This window comes from Rasamsonia emersonii, assembly GCF_000968595.1.
Source record: "Rasamsonia emersonii CBS 393.64 chromosome Unknown ctg1118621760101, whole genome shotgun sequence".
Taxonomy (NCBI): Eukaryota; Fungi; Ascomycota; class Eurotiomycetes; order Eurotiales; family Trichocomaceae; genus Rasamsonia; species Rasamsonia emersonii.
In genome coordinates this window covers 1-20627 of record NW_013563186.1, presented here as the reverse complement: position 1 = coordinate 20627, position 20627 = coordinate 1, and the positions used below count along the sequence as shown (strand labels likewise).

Sequence of the window (20627 nt, the reverse complement as noted above, 5' to 3'; positions counted from 1 at the left end):
GGCATCTCATGGATATCACTGGAAGTCATCAGCCATGAGGACCAATTGGATACGACGCTTGACGACGCACACAAGAACTATCCCAGTAAGCAACTCAAGTTCCAGGCATCTCACCTGTCACAATTTTATTTTAGGAACAGAATATGTACAGCTGAATAAAAACCCAACTTTTACCCGTCCGTCTTATTCCAGCCATCCATTTTTTGTCCCGAGGCGCCCGATATGAGAAAACCCGTGTGACCTAGACCCCGTGAAACACCACCGCCGCCTGCAATCTATCCAATAAAACGAATCCATAGCAATACACTGGAAGAAAAAGACAAAAAAAAAAAGCGAATTCAGGCTGAAACGTCCAACGCCATAGACGACAACAGAGACAGTCGACAGCCAACGAACTCATCGCGGAGTTCCGTTCGATGAGCCTGGATCGAATGCACTCTGGCCAACAGTGGCAGCGCCATAGCGGTCGCCATCCGTGGTAGGGATAGGTTGAGAAGGAAGGATTGGGGTAGCTGCCTGGGAAGATTGATCAAAATATCCTCGAGCTGAAGTGCCGTTCGTCACCTGCGGAAAGTTGCGATTGCGCTGAAGGGGAGGCAAGATGGTCGAACTGGTCTGAAACTGTGAGCGCGGATAGACTTGTGGCATCATTGAGGCTGCAGAATCAGATGCCTGGCCCGGAAATCATCATTCTTAGCGATCTTAATCGGGAGGATTTGGGTGCTTTGGACTTTTTTTGATCGCAGAGGGGAACAAGAATCATACAGTTGTTTGCGGATTCACAGCCTGGCCTGTGACAAGCGGTTGTAGAGTCGCCTGTGCATTTCTCTGGGAATCCGAGAGTTGAGGCATTTGAGCCGATGGGAGACCGTAAGAAATCTGTGCCCCAGTGTAAGCAGGATAACGCTGCGGAGTCATGTACCCAGCGCCGCCTGGAGATCTCATTGCCAGCATGGGATCTTCAGAAGGGCCGTATGAGGACCCCGCGTTGGATACGGGCTGTGGCTGACGAACCGCATAGTCGGGCAAGCCTGTCTGGCCCGTGGAATACCCTGGGAACATGGGATTCTGGTAACCTCCTGCTGGCGGGTTCGTATACAACGCCGTCTGTGGATAGGTCTGGGCAAACCGGCCATCATTATCGTAGAGGCCTCGAGTTCCCATATCCACAGAGGTCCGCTGACGCTTCACCGCCGGCCCCCCATAGTAGGTACTGTATTCTCTCCCAGTTGTAGGATAACCCCCGAAAGCCGGATTGGGCATCTGCGGAATCGCCGTGCGATCAGGCGATCGAGGGATATTCTGGAAGTCTTCAGGCCGAGGACCGGCTCGTTTCCTTGATTTTTGGGGTTCATCGTCAGTACTCTTTTCTGGAAGGAAACCGATTGAACTCACATCATATTCCGAGCTTCCTTCCTGATTCTCAACTTCACTCCCTGGTCTGCAAAGGACCGTGACAGGAACGTGGACTCCGCCATTCCTGGAAAATTTTTTGGAGGCAATACTATCACCAGGTCAACAAGACAGACGCTTCATCGACCATGATGACAGAGCGAGAGAGAGAAAAGGGCCTCACCTTGAAACCGATCCGAAATGATCGACTTCAGACTGGTGACCGTGTCCCTAAGTGAACGGTCAGCTTCCCCCGTCTGATGAGCACCATTTGCCTCGGAGGGACTCGTCGTACTTTCGCATCTCAAACAACGTGAATTTCAGACGAAACTCGCCCTCGATCTTGATGGACAAGTCTCCAAAGACGAAGAACCCGCCATCTTAAAAGCCCCCAAAACGGGACGAGCCCGGTCAGCACTGATCCAAGATGACTTTTTTCCGCACCAGACAGGACTCACCAGTGTTGTCGACATCTTTCAGCCGATGAAGAGACGACACAAGGGTGCCTGCCAATGCGGTGGACGGCTGTACAGGCACTGGACGATCCTCGTGTGCATCGTACAGGCTACAGCACATAAAATAATAGGGACTCTGAAGATAATGCCTGCAGCTGTGAGCGCTCACCGGGTCCACCAGATCGAAAGAATAGGTCCAGGAAACTTACTGGGCCAGATAGGTATTCTGACAATCCTCTCGAACTTTGAGTTGAATGATGGGAGGTGGATCAACCGGCTTGCGCTCTGCAGGATTACTTTTTCTCAGCCTGGAACAGATTCACCTGACCAGGAAGATTTCTATCTTCCTGGGTTGAAGAAGGGAAAAAAAGAAGGAGAAGAAGAAAAAGAAGAAAGCCAGCGAGAAAGAGGGGGAAAAGACGTACCTTTCTCCTTCCCCCCGGCGACCCGTGCCCGCTCCGGTTGCTGGCGAACAATCAACTCGAAGTCAGAGCTATTGGTGGACAACATGGTCAGTGGGAGAGCTGAGTAAGAGAGCAGGCAAAAGAGAAGGGGAAAAAAAGATGGGAGACGAGACACGGAAGAACCGCGACGACGAACCTCTGGGATTCCGTGCGAGGAACGGAGCTGTCCGCAAACGTCGAAGCACTCATCAAGGCGAGCAGCTCGACGGGAACCGGGAACGCAGCACCCAGGATTTACGCAGAAAGACCCAAAGTCTGGAGAACCGCGAAGGCGAACGACCAGGGGAAGAATAGAGGGACTAACGAGAGAAGGATGAGACGAGGGAAAGATGGGTCGCGCTCACGGGCTCAGACAGACAGACAGTACCGTCGAGAAGACGTTGATACGGTGGGGTGGTAGGTTCTCCGAGAGAATATATCGGCCACCACTACCATGGGTGGGGATTCCGTGGGAATAAATCTATCAGACTTGTACTGCCAGCCCTAAGAGCGGAGGGGAACGAAAACGGCGGCGGATCGAGGTGGTGGAGGTGTCGTCAGAACGCTTGTGCGCGCAAGCGGCAAGCGCCCCTCGGTGCCTCCGTTCGAGACCAACCTTAAAGCGGGAAATGATAGATCGCCGACTATAACTAACGCGCTGGACGATGATGCTGCTGCTGGTCAGACGGTGCGGCCGGAGGGTGGTCGGAACGCCTGGACGCGCCCTAGGCTGTCGTCGCTCCCTCTGGTCCGTACCGTACGCTCGTCGCTGTCAGGATGGGCTGGTGGAGCGCAACTGCAGCCAATGCAGCCTGACCGTTGGACTCTTGCTGCTCGTCCCAGGCTTTCCCAGAGCGTCTGAACCACGGGTGACAAAGGGTCCCGGGCGCTCATCTGGCAAGACAGGCCGTCATGCACCGTAATAGGCAACCGTCTTGCAATGATGCGCACACTGCCAGCGTCTCCCTCGGCGAGCGATTTTGTTTCGCGGTTAGGGCAGCCTGGCGGTGCTGGCCAGACGCGACCACCTCCCCCCCCCCGGTCACCAGCGAGCCTCGCCCAGAGGGCCACAAACTCAAAGGGGATCTGGCAGGCCTGGCTGGGCCTGACTGCTCGGTTATCGCTGAATGGCGCGACGATGGTAGGCCGCTCTCAGTTCCACCGCGAAGATTAAATCCGGCGAGCCAACCGTTTTTGGCTCTTCGTGTCGTGCGGAGATGGAGCCGGCTATGCAAGATTTCCTCCCCGTAAGCGCCGCAGAGGCCCCTAGAGATGCAAGGGCAATCTTCGAGATCGGCTTGGTGGTGCGCCTGGGGTGCGCGCGCGCCTAGCATTCCAGTCAGAAACCTACCGTATATATACAGCCCCCGCAACGTAGACCCCGTACAAAGAGCCCCCAACAACGTCGCAGGGCCTTTCAGGCTCCAGAAAGAAATCGGTACACACCGTGGTCCTTGGTTCTTTCTCCTGGATGCCGTTTTTGACTTTGCGCTCCTTCCTGTTATGTCTTTTATGTCTTCCCAGGCGGCATCTCCATCCCAATCCAGGGGGGTTGGTGGACAACGCGCAACGCCGCTGCGTAGCGACTGAGCTGGAGGACTGGGATCCAGACAAAACACCCCGTGGAATTCAGCCTGCAGACGCTATGATGGGCGACAAATGTCACAGCTGAAGGAGAAGCGCTGGCGGAGGAAATCGCAGACGTGGCTGGGACGCTGGTCACTGTGCCTAGGCTGTCGAGGACGCAAGGTCTGTGGAGGACAACAACAGAATCTCCTAAACAATCCGTCGCGCCTACTTCGTCAGCGAACTGTGAAAGGAAAAGCACCTCTCGATGAGATGAAAAACCGTGGCCTTCCGCCGCTACGCTCGAGCCCGGCCCAATGCCTCAGTGCGGACGACCATCTTACACGAGGGAGATCGAACCACTTCGCAGCTGAGAAAGGGGAGCGGCACATATACAGAGTACAGAGCGGTTGCAAGAGGTATAGTACACGCGAGGGAGCAAAAGAGAAAAACAAATCCTCGGTCAGCAGTGGATGGGAAAGCTTCCCCTGACGAGCAGTGTCTGGGGCAAGACATGGGCGCCTTGGATGGGGATTTAATCCGTCGTGAGAGGGCTGCGGTCTCGTGCAGGCAATCGGAGGGAATTGGACGGATCACATCCCACACGCCCGCCATGCAGGTCACGATCTCCGATCTGGAAACACTAACAAACGGGTCGGGTTGTGCTTTTGCCCTTCCAGGCTACGCACAGGTTGCTCCGTCTCAGATAGATGAGACGGCATCACGGGGGACGATGGCACCGGCTGCTGTTCTGTTATTGACGTAATGAAGGAAGCCATGCTGCGGTTGATGAACCGGCGGGAACAAGCTGGACGGCATTCAGAAGCGGGTTCGCAAGGGGATATCCCTGCTAGACCGCATCTGTTATCGCCTTTGCCAGGCCTATGGTCCTAGCGCGCCGTCATTGCGATCTCAGCTGCACGGCGCGTACGACAGCAGATACAGGGAGCTGCGCCCTACCGAGTCGACACTGGATACGGGCAATGGCGTTTGGGAAGAACGACACAGGGCAGAAATCTCAGGCCTGTTGCTTACGAGGCCGCGTCCAATGCGGGTGCGCCGCCGTGCACCATGAGCCCACGCTACGCGTAGCGCATTCTATAGGTACAGTATTACAGTACAATGGGGTGCTATTCTTGGGAGTGGATTGGCAGGGAGACCACGCGAAATGGTCAGTGCAGACGCTATGGGGCCGCAGTCTCCAGCGCCACGAAGTGCAATCTGGACGACCAGGTCTGGATCTACAGAGGATCCTCGTTGCTTGCGGCGGCGTTCCCTTCCGGCTGGCAGCGTGTTTCCCGTGCGTCGACAAACGAGCGGAGCCAGGGCCACAAGGCACCGACAGTTGCAGCGAGGCTGGTTGCCAGCCTGGAGAAGCTGGGGAAGTCCAGGCGGAGCAGCTTTCGGGAGACAGATGGGGCTAAGCGAGAGGACATTACGGAGTACTCTCCAGCTCTCTACGTGCACGGACTAAGTGCTTCGGATGGAGTCTGTGCCCTGCAAGCTGCAGCAGAGGAATCTTCTTCATGCTCTTCCTTATGGAATAGGTCACTTTCAGGCTGAGTGGACAAGCATTATTGGCAGAGACGAACGACTCGGTGGATCACCGTTCGAACCGTTTTCTTTTTGCTCGCCCGTGATGAATTCTTCGACCACCGAAATCACAGCTTCTCGTGACATCCTAGCGAGAGTTGGCGCTTAACTATAGGTCTCCTATGGAAGCAAGAGGCAGTCAGATGGGAGAATAACACCAATTGACGTCTTATTGTGACTGATGCTGATTGATTGCTGCTAGCTGTGCCGGATGCTCTACGGAGTGCTCTACGGAGTCCTAAGCGAATGGCCCACAGTATGCGGAGGATGGTGTATACGGATACACATTTACACTGAGCATCAAGCAGGCTGGTCCAGTAATTCTGTAAGATGTCTCTGTCTCTTTCTTTTCCAGTTCTGGCATCCTTAATAGTAGTAGTAATAAAGCTGTAGATCCGTACGAGTAAGGAATTAAAAAAAAGGACCGCAAGTCCAAAAACAACACAAAAACAGACATGAACATTCTCTCTTTAATTTTATTTTCTATTTCTTTTTTTCTTTCCCCTTTTTTTCTTTCTTTATTTCTTTAATTCTTTATTTCTTCATTTACTTGATTCAAGTTTAACTCAATTGTTGCGTAAGGTCAAGCTGACAGCTCGCGTTCCATGGTCGACACGACCAAATCGCATTTTGTTTTTTTTGGACGTCCGCACCGGATAGAGTTAGGTAGCCCACCTTACCTAGTGAGATCAACCTAATTGGCGTTTATCAGAGTTTCGGATTTCGGATCGGGTCCAGCAGACCAAAAGCGTCGAGTTAATTACTATAATAACTTGCCGGATTCCGGATTCGATAATAACATAACGTTCGTGAATGAATATGATTTTTTCAAGCAAGAAAGCAAGCAAGTAAGTAATAAGTAAGTAGTAATTATGATCTGTTGGGATTGTATGTACTACTTTATCTAACTAAAACTTATCTATCTACCTACCTATCTATGATTACATACCTAGCAGGTATACCTTCAGAGTATCGATATTAAGTAATATTAATATTATTTTTTGTTAAGAACACGTTATAACTTGTGCAGGTATCTAGGAGAATATCCATTATTGTATTATCCCTGTAGACTGTAGTGTACTCTGTACTGTAAAGCAGGAATCGGCATTTGAAGCGGGTCTTCTTTTTTCTTTTCCCCCCCTCTTGTTTGGTATGCAGGTACTACACACACACAAAGAAGGCTTTCATTGCACACCGTTAAGGGCATGTCACCTGTGTCCTATAATTATAATAGAGTTACAGTATTCCACGACAGCTGTTAGATAACCTTACATTCTAGTTGTGATGGCAGTGTCTACCTAACATAATTAATCCAGTGACTGAAAGAAAGAAAAGACGTATAGGTAGATACAGATGACAGTGTAGAGTTGACTGTCGACCTGGAACAATTTCCGGAACAATGTTTATATTTTTTTATATATTAACTTAGCCTTAGCTTAGGTAGATATCTAGGTACTTAGGTACCTAGTAGGTTGCCCAGTGGTTAATAGTTACTACCTACCTAATGTAGGCAACCAGCCAGCCACAGATTCATATAAATAAAAATAACCTGGACAACATTAATATATATTACCTACTTCTACTATGCCTACTGCGTTATAATAACGCTAGACCACTCTTTCTGTGGAATTATTATTACCTTCTCTAAGGGGAGGGGGAAACTACTAAAGTAGGGTTCTCTTACCTTTGCCTATTCGATGTATATCGTCGTTATCATCATCGTCATCATGACCTGCCCAGTAAAGGAAAGGAAGGAAAGCAGGGCATGTTGTATATACTATCTTTTTTTTTCCCCAGACGGTACAGTACTCAGCAGAATTATCTATTCGCGGTAGAGCTAGGTTAGCCAGCTACTTAACCTAGCTATCTAGCTAGCTACCTCAGGTATGACGATGAATGCATTGTCCTTGCGCTTTCCTGCAATTGCAGCCTAGGAAATCAACACCAGAAAGTAATAAATAATAGTGACTCGACTTGACTATTAAACAATGCATGGATTACTAAATCCAAACTCCTGGACCCCTCACTCCGTCCCTTGCTTCCTTCCAAGTACGATGATGAAAAAAAAACAAGAATTTGCGTCACCACGTATGGCTCATGGAATCGTACCGGGACAAAAAGAAAAAAAAGAAAAAAGACCAGCCAAATCCGATACAGAAGGATATCAGCCTGCTAAGTCAGCGTGAAATCGCAAAAACAGCCAGTCATGCTCATGCAAATCGTTCGTCACATTGTAACGACATCGCCGTCGCATCCACCTCGTCGTCCACCTCCCCTTCGGCATCCACGTCGCTATCATTTACTGGCGCTGCCGGCGGCCGAATGATGACTTTGACCTTGTCACCCTCGCTGCCAGTCTTGTCCTCGTCAACAGCCTTCCCCTTCCCCTTCCCCTTGCCCTTTCCCTTCCCTTTCCCCTTCCCCCTCCCACTCTTGCGAGGAGTAGGGTGCCCGGTGCTTGGCGCTTCCGAATGCCCATTCTCGACCACCTCGTCTGCCTGTTCCACACCGTTCGTCGGCAACTTTTGCACAGAGTTATTCTCTGCAGGGAACTCGCCATCTACCGCCATTTCCGGTTCATCGACTATAGCGCTTTCGTCCTGGGCTCTCTCTGCATTCCCGTTACCATTGACTGTAGGAGACTGGGCAGAAGCTGGATCAGTCAACTTCGCACTTCTTCCTCGTCTAATAGACGTCGCAGGTGTCCCAGCAGTGTAAGCCGACGACCGTCTTGGAGTGCGGCTGGACCGTGAGGCGGGAGTGTACGAGACTCGATTATAATTGGTTTTGCTACCCCAAGGACGACCAGGCCGCCGTTTTGGTGGCGGACCCTGGATCGGCGGATAGATCTCGAATCGAGTAGGCGGTATACCAGCAGCTGGGTTCTCCTCCTCGGGTGTCTTGTCAGATGAACCGCTGTCGCCGTTCACTTGGTTCGCCGACGCCTTATCGAGAGCGCTCGTCGAGGGAGGCCCTGCCGGGGCGTATGGCAACCCCTGAGGATCGACGTGCCCATTTGCGTCACCGTTCCACCCTGGAGTTGCGGCGTTGCCCTCTCCGAGCTTAGTCTTCCCCCTCTCTTCGGCGTCGCCTTCCTCACCTTCCTCTGATCCATCTCGTGGAGCGACAGTATGCAGCTGAGTGCGATCGTAATGTGACTGATTGTTGCGCCCCATGACGTACGGCGTCCATACGAGAGCGAGAGGGTTCAGCTTCACATACCCTTTGCTCTCCCAATTTCGGATGTATTCCTCGAAGTATTGGTAGTTCAGCCGTAGCGCGTACTTCTTCGTGACCGGGTCTCTGACAAGAGCGCGCAACCCTTCCAGGCCGGAAACGATATCATCCGGAGTCATGCCAGTACGCTCCGAGAGCTCCGCAATGCTGATAGGGGTTTTCTGGTTGCGCAACTGGTAGCTCAAGACAAGCCGCCAGTAGTTGCGATAGGACACCAGTCCCATGTCAGAAAGCGGTTTCTCTGGCGAACCGGTCTTCTTTTCGACGCGCGTCAGAAGATAGGAGAAGTCAATGAGGAGATTCCCGTAACCTTTCCGCTGATGGATGGGAAGTGTCAGGATGCAGGAGACGTTGTTGGACGAGCTGGGCCGCTTCTCTTTGCTGAAGTAGCCGACGAAGTGGCACCCGTACTCATCGTATTCCGTCATGACATAGAAGAGGAATGGCTCCACGTCATAGTAAAGAGTCTTAGACCCCAGAAACAACTTGGCCAGGAGACACAGGTTTTGGCAGTACACCGGATTCTTGCGTCCGTCCACCTCGAAGATGGAAATGGTGCCGTCGCGGTAGATCTCATCGCCAGGCGGATGCTTCGCCGGGCACTTGAGTTTGTGACGCCACGCAACGAAATCGGAGTTCATATACTTGAGGCAAAACTCGCAGATGTAGAGCACCCGGTTGCGGCTGTACTCTTCGGGATACGGCGCTGCATACCATGTCTCGATCTCGTAACCGCCAAAGTTGATCCACTTGATTTTGCTCGGAGGGCCAGACACCTTCTGCGACCCTCGATGATTGGCATCGCCAGCCATTTCGTCTTCTTTGGCTTTCCTCTGCCAGTCTTCCTCGGCCTTTCTCCGCGCAAGCTCGAACCGCTCGCGGTCGGCCTGGGTGGGAATGGTTCGACTGGTATCAGCATCCTCCTCGGATAGTATACCGCCGTAGGGTTTCGAATTCAGTTGATCGGACTCGCGATCGTGGAAGGAGTACAACGGCGAGCCGTAGTTTGGATAAATGGGAGCAAAGTGGCTTTGAGGCTCTTCTTCCACCGGGGGCGGCTTCGGAGGCCTGCGTCTCCGATTCTTGGGACGAGGGCGAGAGCTGAGGATCTTGGCCGTCTTGCCTGGGTCGAGACGAAAAGCAAGGACGAGCTTGCCAAGCTTCTTCTGCACGACCCGGCACAGCTCCTTGTCTGCCTTTCGAGTCCGGCGCGGCCGCGTCCGGGGCAGCGATGCCGTCTCCACAGCCCCGTTAGCGTCCGCGGAAACAGCCGCGTCGGTCGTCCCAGCCCGCGACGGCGTCTGGCGCTGTCGCTTGCGCAGGACCGGCGTGTGATCGTCCATATCAGCAGACGATGTTTTTCTCTTGCGCAGTGATCGTGTCCCGTCCATGGGGTCGTCGTCAACAATCAGATTGTTGAAAATTGAGTGAGAAGCAGGACCGGACGAGCCGGTCGACGCAGGGAGAAGATCCCTCGTGATGTTCTGAGCCCCTCTGCGTCGCGTGGTTGTCTGCTCCCCAGGATCTGGTTCCAGTTTATTCTGCACGCAGGTGGGACACCGCCAGTTTTCTGCATCTGCTCGTGGTGTCAGCGTGTATACCTTGGCCTTAGAAACAAAGGGCATACCGTCACTTTCACTCAGAGCATTCTGTTCTCGGGCACATTGTCGGTGGGCTGCGACATGCATGGTCAGGTTAGTCGCTGATATGAAGGGAGAATGAGCTGCAGGCGAATGTTTGAGACACGCACAGTGATCACCGCAAACTGCACAGGTCAGGTATTCCTCAAAATCCTCAGACGGATCATGCTCCTCATCTTGTCCGCAGAATCTGGCAGCTTGTCAGTGCATAACCCTTTTGATGGGTCTGAAACTGGTTGGCACTCACATGCAATTCCCATGGCTGGATTTATCCGCTTCGGCCTCATCGTTTTCAGCTTCAGCTTCCCATTCTTCTGCCTCAGCATCGTCCGACTCGGATTTAGCTGACTCGTAAGCCACGTCCGCATCCTCCGACTCTAAAGCCTCACTTGCAGCCCTTTTCCTGCGTTTGCGGGGCTTCACCGTGTCAACAAAGTCCTCATCGTCAGCATCGAGCGACCTCGACTCCTCCTCTTCTGATTCTGCCTCGATCTTGCCATCGTCTGTTGGCTCCGACTCCATGGCAGCCTCATCGTCCTCATCTTGCTCTCCCGCGTCTGCTTTCTGAACAGCATCCTGCAATCGCTGATCCAACTCATACAGATCGGGGTCCTCTTCCCCCTCAGCGTCCTGGTCGCTGTCGACCGCGTCGGCCTGAGTGTTCGTTCTGGGATCGTCGTAGGTGGCCGGCATGGTCGCCGCCATGGTATAGGTTACCGCTGTCGCCAGATTGAGCCGAATCCCTGCGCCACTCGCAGCCCTGTAGATTTTCCTGAAGAGACCCACGATGGAGACGTTTTAGGCTCCTCGTTGAGAGGAGACCGTCACCTAAGCTTATAGGAATGAGGCATCGGAGAGAGGGTTTCGAGCGAGGGCAATTCTAGAGACACATAGCGTCGCAGTATGCTCGAAGAATCGCACTTCCGTACTTGTCGTCGGAAAGTAAACTGCCTAAGAAGCTCAGTGGCGTCAGTGGAGGAGAACCGAGGATGGTCAAAAATGCGCCCAGACGGGATCAAGACATCGGGACAAGGACAGCAAGCAGCGAGGACATAAAAACACGTACCTTGACGCGTAAATCCGCCGCAGGAACGACAATCAGACTGCTTTTCGCGCTCCTTTGAAGGCGATACGGCGCTCCGCTGCCCCTTCTCGTGCCGTGCCGGGTGAGGTTGTTGGATGGTTGCTGACTGATCAGCGCCAAGCCAGGCCACCGCGCTAAGCCCTTTCGGGCCGACAGCCGTCTTCCGAGCGACGTCGACGGCGACGGACGGCCTCATCCCCTCTCTCGTCGGCACCATTGAGCCGTGCTCGAGACAGAAAAGAAGCTTTTTCGTCTGTTGATCGAATCAATTGCTGTCACCATGGGTGTCCCCTTCGAGGCTCTGATTCCCTATGGAATCATCATTGGCGTAGGTGCCGCCTGGCTTCGTCTTCCGACCGGGTGCTTACCTGTGGATAGATGTTTGGCGTGACCGGCGCCGGCCTCAGCATCGTCAAGTACTACGCGAATGACCACAAGAAGGCGCGGTGGAACCTCGACGCGTGGGATAGGGTAAGTCGTCTGTTGATTACAGCGTCCGCGAGGCTGACTTGGCTAACGATTGGGCAGCAAAGTATGTTACTGATTTAGAGCCTGAATTCTGAAACTGTCGGCCATACCTTGATGCTAACCTCGAGCAGTGATGGAGAGAGATCTGCGGATAACAGGAAGGTTGAGAGGACAGTCCGGCAATGCCGAGGCCCCGAAGGGCTTCGAAGTGAGCAATCCATGGAGGGTAGGTAGCCGGTTATACCACCTTATCTGTTGCGACGCTGACATTGCAACAGGTCGAAAAGAGAATTTATTAGAGGAAATTCCAATTCTAAATCTCTCTCTCTTTTTTTTTCCTCCTGTCGAAGTCATATCCGTATACCTGCTGCTTTTGAACTGCATTGTACAGTACTATGAGCCCGATAGCCAGTTGGGAATGAATTCAAGAAGAGATTTGCGAAACCAAGCCTTGGATCCCCTGGACCTCTTCTTCCTGGAAATGCAGGCCGAACCATGTTGCCAAAGCGTTGACCCTGTCGTTTTCTGTTTTCAGTGTTTGAAGAACCTCCGACTCGCCACGGATCCTCCTTTTGACCTGGTTTCCAGCCAGAATGAGTTGGCCTTCGATTTTCTCTTCATTCGCATCTAGGATTATTCTCACGCAGACCACTTTCTGCGTGAACCAGGAGGTCCGACTCTGGCTGGTGTAGAAATTCATGACTCCAAAGTCCTGCGGCAGGAACTCGATTTCAGAAAAGCAGTACGCAGGCCGCCAGTCACTGCTGGGGGTATGTCGGGTCTGATAGATCCAGACTTTTTGGCTTTTGTCGGTGAATTCGGGGATGCTGTCTTTGATCAGGCGCATCTCCGCGGGGGCAATGTATGCCACTGGTTTGTCCTCCTCGAGCGGCAATGGGCGCGTCGGGCATTCTGGACCAAACCCGACGTCAACCTGACATCTCAGTACGCAGGACACAGGACGCAGATATTTGGGATGCATTTACCTACCATATATTTGACCTGCCCAATTGTAACGATCAGGACCATATGGCCGCTGCGGCTCGCATTAGCCAGGTTCTCCAGCTAAATCTATACCGATTTGTAGCTGGGTGACTGTCCAGGGTGATGAACTGGTCAACTTACAGCCCGCCATATCCGCCATCATCGACGCCATTCTTGATAGCTCGACTGACACGGCCTCCTGTCGCGTAGACAGTGAAACCAAGCGACCTCAGGACGATGTAGAATAGCCCGGAATTCTCCATGCAGTACCCATCGCGGGCGCTGGTCACCAGTTTCCGGAACAGAACGCCCGGATCCAGGGAGATGGAGCGATGCTGGGAGTAATGCAGGGCCGAGTTTCCGAAGGGGATCGTGGCGATGTGTCGCCTCTGCAGCTCGGCGAGCGCAGCTAGGGGGTCCTTGTGGATGGATTGCTCGAGGTGTGCCAGTCGAGCTGCGGCATTGTCGCCGGCGTCTTCACAGTAGCGGATGCGTTGCAGGTACTGGCCGAGTTGGTCGCGAGTATATGTATATGTCATGTTGATTATACTATAAGAAGTACCCTTGAGGTATTGGCCAGCTGTCTTACAAAGTATGGAGTATCGAAAGGGAAGTAGACGATTCCGCCGAAAACTGGATGAAATATAAATCTGCGACTGCAATTGACCAGGTCTAATAATTGAATACACAATGGTATGCAAGACTTATAACTGATTCCCTACATGATGTTATTATATTGTTTACTAGCCCATCTTGGAGTTTCTAGTTACTAGTCGCTTGCCTGTTGCGATATTCCGTGCCGTGCTCATCTTCCCCGCAATGATGAAATGACCCCACGTTGTCAGAGTATCAGCTACATATTCTCTAAAACAAGAATAAATAGCTCGCGTTTTTTTTACGGCCGAAATCGGATAACGGGTATTCTCTCCGCGACGATAATCTAGCCTACGTCCGCCGGTGATTTCCCCGTAGATAGATCTTTACTACTTTAGTCTGTACCTACCTACATATCAGTTGCGGAGAAACTGTATTTGCATTTCCTCCGCCCGCAGTCCTGTCCCGAGCTACTTTTATTCATTCTATTATTCCGGTGGATGAACCACGGTTTAAAATCAACCTTCGAATCAATCAGATGAGAGTTTCTCCAAGATTATTCAATCTCTTGCCGGGCTCTTCCTATCATCTACGTCCCTACCCTAATTTACGGTTCTTCTTATACTGCAACTCCGGTCCGATTGTCTCCTTCCCAACTGCAGCGTATACAACAGCACGCACGATGTCGTCCTCGTCGTCGTCTTCGTCTTCTCCAAAAACCCTCGAGGAGAAGCTTGAGGCGCTGCATAATTTTTCGCCTTGTGATGTATGTTTGTCAATTCCTAGAGGATGATAAATACTAAGCTTTTGTTTGTTTTTATAATTCGATTAACTGATGCTGACGGATTAGGTCTCCGACGCCCTGCTGAAACTGCAAAAGGGTAACCCACTTGCAGGACACCTCAAGGATATCAGTGAGTTGCAATCATCCGTTTTCATCCGTCATTCATGTTTTTTTTTTAAAAAAAAATCGTACTGACATAACAGCCCCATTCTCCCCCTTCATCGGCCGCCAATCCGGCCAACCGAAGATCATCGCCCCCGTCTCAACATTCAGATTCATCCCCAAAGACGCCCCAACGCCCGAGGTCGAGTCCCTAGAGAAGCACGGCTTCCCTCCGGGCAAGCACTGGGTAGACTGGGCGCAGCCGGGGACCGTCGTCGTGATCGAGCAGCCAGCGGGGCAGTCCTGCGCCGCGCTGGGCGGGATCATGGCTGCGCGGCTGAAGTATCTCGGCGTCAAGGCGGCTGTTGTTGATGGGAGAGTGAGGGATTTGGCCGAGTTGCATGGGTCGGGGTTGCATGTATGTTCAGTATACACATACATACATACTACATATAGGTATATCTACATGCTAATGTATTAATTTACTTCAGGTCTGGGCACGCGGAACATCAACCGTCGGCACCGGCGCAGAAGCCAAACCTGGGGAGCGCGACGTGCCCATCTCCTTCGGAGGAGTCACCATCTCACCCGTAGGTCTGAACTAACCCAAAAACCTACAATAATTACAAGAACCCACTGATCATGTCTGTATTAATGCTGCAGGGCGACATCATCATCTGCGACGCCCTCGAAGGCGTCGTCGTCATCCCACGCGCCCTGCTCGACGACGTGCTGGCGCTGATGCCGCAGCTCGTGGAGCAGGATGACAAGGCCAAGGCGGATGTTGAGCAGGGCGTTTCGGTGTTTGAGGCGTTTAAGAGGCATCGGACGTTGAAATAGCTGCTTACCTAGGTATACATATCCTATACTACTCCGTATATATACTACGGTTAGGTATGCTCGTGCTTGTTTGTTTGTTTGTGCTCTTGGGGATAGGTAGATTGTTGGATGTTGGATGTTGTCAGTCTGGTCTGTGGAATATATCTGGGATATACTATACTATACCGTACTTGTTCATTTTTACTATATACCTTAGCACTTTTTTCTATCAACTTGACTGACGACTTATGATTGACAAGGCAATGCAATGCAATTCATTCGTATGAACTAAGTACTCAAAGGTATCAATATCATACCGTTCAACCTGGTACTCGTACAAAAGAAAAGAAAGAAAGAAAGGGCTAGTTTAGGGTCCTTCCAGGGCATCACTCAGCAACCCACACGGCTGCCATACCCATCCCCGTCCCGACACACATGCTCGTCACGCCAATCTTCTTGTTCGTCCGCCTCAGCTCCGTCAGCAGCGTGCTGACCTGCCGCGACCCCGTGCAGCCCAGCGGGTGGCCAAAGGCGATGGCGCCGCCCTTGGGGTTGACCTTTTCGAACGGGATGCCTAGCTCCTTGACGCACCACACGCACTGCGACGCAAACGCCTCGTTGATCTCGTAGATGTCCACGTCCTCTTTGCTGATGCCCGCTTTCTCCAGCGCCACGGGGATCGCCTTCCATGGCCCGATGCCCATGAGCAGCGGCTTGACCCCCACCACGCTCGCCGTCACGTACTTGCCGATGATCTTCTGGCCCAGCCGCTCCGCCGTCGAGCGCTTCATCAGCAGCACCGCCGCCGCCCCGTCCGACACCTGCGACGCGTTGCCCGCGTGGATCGTGCCGTCCTTGGCGAAGGACGGCTTGATCTTGCTCAGCGACTCGGGCGTGACGCCCTCCCGGATCCCGTCGTCCGCCTTGACGGTGATGGTCTTCTCCTCGTTGGTCTTGGGGTCCGTCCACTTGACCTGCAGCGGGTAGATCTCCTCGTCAAAGAGACCGGCCTTCTGGGCCTTGACCGCCTTCTGGTAGGACGAGGCGGCGAACGCGTCTTGCTCGGCACGGGTGATGTTGCGGTCCTTGGCCATCTGCTCGGAGAGGACGCCCATGGGCACCTTGCAGTTGGCCGCTTCCATGTGGCTCTCCAGCAGTTCCGAGAACTCGGTGACTGCGCCGGGTCTATGCATTGTCAGACCAGACTCACACTATAAGCAGAAGACTACCACCTACCCGTACTGCAGGCTCATGCTCTCGACACCAGCACCAACACCAATGTCAATCACGCCCGCCCTGATCTCGTTGGCAATGTCGACAATCGCCTGCAGACCGCTAGAGCATTGCCGGTTCAAGCTCTTGACGGCCGTCGTTTCGGGGAAACCGGCCACCAGGGCCGCAGCCCGGAACTCCGTCGCACCACCACCGGGGGGCAGGACAGAGCCGACGGCAATGTCCCCGACGAGTTTGGGGTCGATCCCGCTGCGCTCGATGAGGCCCTTGAAGACGCCCGCCAGCAGATCGGCGGCAGCGGTGTCCTTGAAGCCACCTTTTCCACCCTTGGTGATGGGCGTTCGGAGAGCGCAAGTGACGACGATGTCGTCAGGGTGCTTCTCCGTGAGCGCGGCCACGCCGCCAGCAGGCTTCGACCCGGAGGTGAAGTGGGAGGCAACCTGGGAGAGCCGTTGTTGTGCTGGAAGGAAGCATCACATGTCAGTACGTATCTGACGTGGGGGTCATCAATTCATCGTATCATACCCTGAGACATGGTGATCCGTCCAGAAAATAAAAAGCAGTACTGAGGAAAAGACACAATCTCAACAGCAAATGCAACTGAGTTCAGTTGAAAGTATGTAGAAAAGGAAGAAATAGGCGTCAGTCAGGGCCTTTTGTACCGAGTCTACCGACTGCAACCCGACCGGACCTATTATATCATCGGCCCGCGTGAAGGAGCTTGCTTGCTACAGAAAGAGCCGAGGCACACGCATCATCGTTTATCCGAGGCCGAGACGCAGTCGGACATGCAATCATCACGGGACAATAAATAGTTCTTTGCATGTGAAAATGCAATCATAATCACTGACTTAAATAGGGTAACCGGTGGAGATGACAGTAATAGTAATAATAGTAATCAGACCAGCTCTGTCTGTCTGTCTCCACTGGCAATTAATGAAAACTACAAGCTCTTCCTGCTTTATCCTTCGAATCGAATCTCCGCCAGTTTCCGCCAGTCTCCGCCATGTGGGCCGAAAAGCCGTGGATTACTATTGCATTGCATGTACGGAGTATTATTATGTACAGCACTTTCAATCTGATCACTGCAGTCGGAATTCGATTCTTGATTTCCAAATGGTTTTATTTCCGAGGTTAATTACCTAGGTAGAGAATTTGACAGAGAGATAGATATCCGTCCAGCAAGCTAAATTGGTATCATATCATAGATTTTCCCTTTCCCTTGAATATTTATATTATATTACATGGTGCTGTATACAGTATATGGTTTTTGATGGATAGGTACCGTACCATACCTATCATGGCTACCTTCCAGCTTGATCGTCCGTCCGTCTGGTAGTAGCAGGCGGTGGAGCAGGCGAGAAGAGCGAATTGACCGTTGCGAAGAATTCCTTCCGGAACTAATAATCGATCTGATCAGCAAGCAGTGTTCACGCAAAAACGTCGTTCGTCAGGAACCCGTTAACCACTCACCTCTTCAAACGGATGGTCTTCCGTCTCCCAATCCATGAAGAGAACCGCGTATATCAGGACGACTGCCATATTCCGTTAACACCAAAGGTTTTCCTGCCTTATGTTTTGTTTGCACTCACATCCAATTATCCCCCACTGCACCAGCTTCGTCGCCTTCACCCACTTGGGCCGTGCGTACTTGAGGGCCGCTCGGCGTCGGTACTTCCGCTCCAGTCGGAACTGGTGCTTGGGTGAGAGCTTGGACATGTCCGGCGGCCATTGTCGCTTGGGCTTGTAGGGGCTGTAGTATTCATCGCTGGCACCTTCATAATCGAATTTCGACTCTCTTTCAGACGGTGCTTGCGTCGGGCTTTCTGCGGAGGAGGAAGAGGATGATGATTTGGAGGAGGTAAGTCGGAAGGGCGAGGAGGGCTCAGAGAACGCGGCCGATGTCGTGGAAAAGGACCGTCGAAGGGTGTTCTTAGGATAGACGAGACGATAATTCTGGATTTGGCTGCCTCGATTAGGTGGTCGTACTAGGCTTGTTCTTCTGCGAACGTATTCCCATGATGCGCATGCGGATGCGGGCGCGGAACGCGACACGGAGGACTGACAGGCTCGAGTAGACGATGCTGCGGTCGAGAATAACTGTCGAGAGAGCGAAACAGGCAGCATTGGTAAAGAAAAAATTAAAATAGATAAGAAAGAAAAGAGAAAGCCTGTGTTGAGAAGAATTGTAGACACTGCACTGCTTGTTGCGGGAGTATGGTCTAGTCCGACAGCTCGGCGGAGCACTTTTCACTCCGATCCGCCGAGAGGTCTCCGCCGAGTTTATTTTATTTGGCTCCTCCACTGAATGTTAAAGAGAACTACATATATTACACTACTCTTTCGATGCTGATCAAGAAGAAACTCACGTCTAGCATTTCATTCATGCTATGCGATCATCATTCCGAATAGGACACGAAAGAAAACAACATCATGTACACATCACAGAGACAATGGCCGACTCCATTGCAATTCCAACATCGTCAGTAAATCCGTCCTTCGACTCATTTATACCCCATTCATGAATTCATCCAACTGTACTCCGGTCCTCATTCGGACATGCGGACTTATCCAAGCCAGGAAAGAGACTCCTGGACATATGACCATGGCTATTCATGGAAGCTAGCCATCCAAGCTAGCTAGTATATGCTTATAGAACACGTGCCCATCCGATAAACGCCGGCACATTGACGCCAATCCAGAAAAGAAAAAAGAAAGAAAATAAAAGAAAGAAAAACACACAAAGGAAAAAAAAGAAAATGCATAAACAAAGGAAATTCATTACATCTTTCGGCCGTTTCTCATAGCCATCCGCCAAGCTCGTTATCAAGCTTGGACTCTTTCTCGTCCTTCTCAAATTCCATGGCAAGGGAAATCTTCGGGGGCTCCTCGATGCGGTTCTTCTTCGGACTCGCGCTCTTGGCTGGCGACTTGGTCGGTGAGCCCGGTTCAGGGCCCTCCCGAACAAACCTGTACGGCCAGCCATCTTCCGCTGCGGCTGAAATCCACGTCTTCAGACAGTCATGAACCGCAGAGTAGAACTTCTCCTTGCACGTCCGCAGACTGCCACCCATGACCTTTTCGAAGCCCGACGCCCGCAATTCTTCCCGCAGAGCGTTCCGCTCCTCGCAGGTCGGCAGACTGGCAATGAGTCCGTTCATCAGATCCAGGTGCGCAGCGAGATAGTTGGTGGCGTCCCATTCGACTCCTCCCACGTAGGGTGCTGCGGGAACTGGGGGCCTGGGGGCCGGGAAGTGCCTCTTCAAGTAACTTTCTTGCTGTTCCGAAGACCCATCGTCTTTCCGAACAAGTGGAATCACGTTCAAGTGATGCAGGAAAATCCAGAACACCTCCTTGGTAACGCCGGTGACCTCTTTGCACCAAACCCGGTATGGACGGGGCTGGTACATGTTAGCAATAAACTCCAGAGGCTGGTTCTCTGGTGTGGGATCCCGGAGATAAGACAGAATCTTGGATGCCCGAGCTGGCATCTCGTCGGGAGATGCTGTTGAAAGGTGGGTGAATAATAGATTAATGATGATCCCCCGGGTAGTGAACTCGCTGGGGCCTTTCTTCTCCTCGTCAAAGAGCATCTTCAGCAAAGCCGGGAACAGTTCCTCTTCAACCGTCGTCAGCCGCTTCAGTGCCAATGATGTCGTACAGAGAGCTTTGAGGCATAGCAAAGTTTCGTGGAGGAGATTGTCTTCGTGTTCCTCTCTATCGCAAACGCATCAGTCTCATTTTCATCTGACAGCAAGGATCGGTCGGTACTAACCTCCATTCCACCTTCATGATTCGGTACAAGAGCTGGATGACTTCGTCCATGCCGCCATCGGAGATGAAGGCGTCGACCCAGCTCACCGTCTCATTTCTAAGCAACAAACGGAGCTTGTGCATCTTTCCAACTTCCACGATTTCAGGCTTTTGCACTTCTCGGAGGTAGTGGATGAAATCCTCAGGGTCTGCGGACGGGTCCGTGTGCGCCGTGGCGGGCAGCGACACAGTTGAGCTGGAAGCCGTCGACGGTTTCCCAAAGTCAAACGATTTCGGACGCTTGTGGGAGCTCCCGCTATCTGACTTGTGATGTTTCTTAGAAGTAGCGTCCCCCCTGGACAATGTGAACGTTCGACCTCTTGATTGAGAGCGAACGCTTTTGTTGTCGCTGGCAGACCTGTCTGACCACCCATCCTTTCTCCCTCTCCGGCGCCCTGCGCTGTCAAAAGTGCTCGAGCT

At 52.4% G+C, this 20627-nt stretch overlaps 7 protein-coding genes across 7 annotated transcripts; 1 reads left to right on the top strand and 6 right to left on the bottom strand.

The window, feature by feature from the left end:
- Nucleotides 1-396: 396 nt before the first annotated feature.
- T310_4225 (uncharacterized protein) lies at nucleotides 397-2357 on the bottom strand (the record flags this gene model as incomplete). Its single annotated transcript, XM_013472862.1, has 6 exons — nucleotides 397-672; nucleotides 766-1480; nucleotides 1577-1623; nucleotides 1837-1957; nucleotides 2057-2132; nucleotides 2273-2357. 6 exons carry the CDS (start codon nucleotides 2355-2357, stop codon nucleotides 397-399), a joined length of 1320 nt encoding a protein of 439 aa, XP_013328316.1.
- A 4289-nt stretch (nucleotides 2358-6646) lies between these two features.
- Nucleotides 6647-11031, bottom strand: T310_4224 (Histone acetyltransferase; the record flags this gene model as incomplete). Its single annotated transcript, XM_013472861.1, has 6 exons — nucleotides 6647-6668; nucleotides 6722-6743; nucleotides 6951-6998; nucleotides 7134-7271; nucleotides 7680-10516; nucleotides 10574-11031. 6 exons carry the CDS (start codon nucleotides 11029-11031, stop codon nucleotides 6647-6649), a joined length of 3525 nt encoding a protein of 1174 aa, XP_013328315.1.
- A 1271-nt stretch (nucleotides 11032-12302) lies between these two features.
- Nucleotides 12303-13401, bottom strand: T310_4223 (Arylamine N-acetyltransferase; the record flags this gene model as incomplete). Its single annotated transcript, XM_013472860.1, has 3 exons — nucleotides 12303-12812; nucleotides 12869-12914; nucleotides 13004-13401. The coding sequence occupies 3 exons, from the start codon at nucleotides 13399-13401 to the stop codon at nucleotides 12303-12305; spliced, it is 954 nt and encodes a 317-aa protein (XP_013328314.1).
- Nucleotides 13402-13552: 151 nt separating this feature from the next.
- On the top strand, nucleotides 13553-15182 carry T310_4222 (DlpA domain protein; the record flags this gene model as incomplete). Its single annotated transcript, XM_013472859.1, has 7 exons — nucleotides 13553-13555; nucleotides 13746-13819; nucleotides 13877-14222; nucleotides 14307-14370; nucleotides 14444-14760; nucleotides 14834-14932; nucleotides 14973-15182. The coding sequence occupies 7 exons, from the start codon at nucleotides 13553-13555 to the stop codon at nucleotides 15180-15182; spliced, it is 1113 nt and encodes a 370-aa protein (XP_013328313.1).
- Nucleotides 15183-15547: 365 nt separating this feature from the next.
- On the bottom strand, nucleotides 15548-16929 carry T310_4221 (Acetyl-CoA C-acyltransferase; the record flags this gene model as incomplete). Its single annotated transcript, XM_013472858.1, has 3 exons — nucleotides 15548-16346; nucleotides 16398-16854; nucleotides 16920-16929. 3 exons carry the CDS (start codon nucleotides 16927-16929, stop codon nucleotides 15548-15550), a joined length of 1266 nt encoding a protein of 421 aa, XP_013328312.1.
- Nucleotides 16930-17532: 603 nt separating this feature from the next.
- T310_4220 (uncharacterized protein) lies at nucleotides 17533-18521 on the bottom strand (the record flags this gene model as incomplete). The annotated part of the gene is made up of 3 exons (XM_013472857.1): nucleotides 17533-17580; nucleotides 17868-17929; nucleotides 17987-18521. The coding sequence occupies 3 exons, from the start codon at nucleotides 18519-18521 to the stop codon at nucleotides 17533-17535; spliced, it is 645 nt and encodes a 214-aa protein (XP_013328311.1).
- Nucleotides 18522-19195: 674 nt separating this feature from the next.
- On the bottom strand, nucleotides 19196-20600 carry T310_4219 (uncharacterized protein; the record flags this gene model as incomplete). Its single annotated transcript, XM_013472856.1, has 2 exons — nucleotides 19196-20111; nucleotides 20170-20600. Coding segments are annotated over 2 exons (1347 nt in total), but the record flags the coding sequence as incomplete, so codon positions are not given.
- Between the last annotated feature and the right edge of the window lie 27 nt (nucleotides 20601-20627).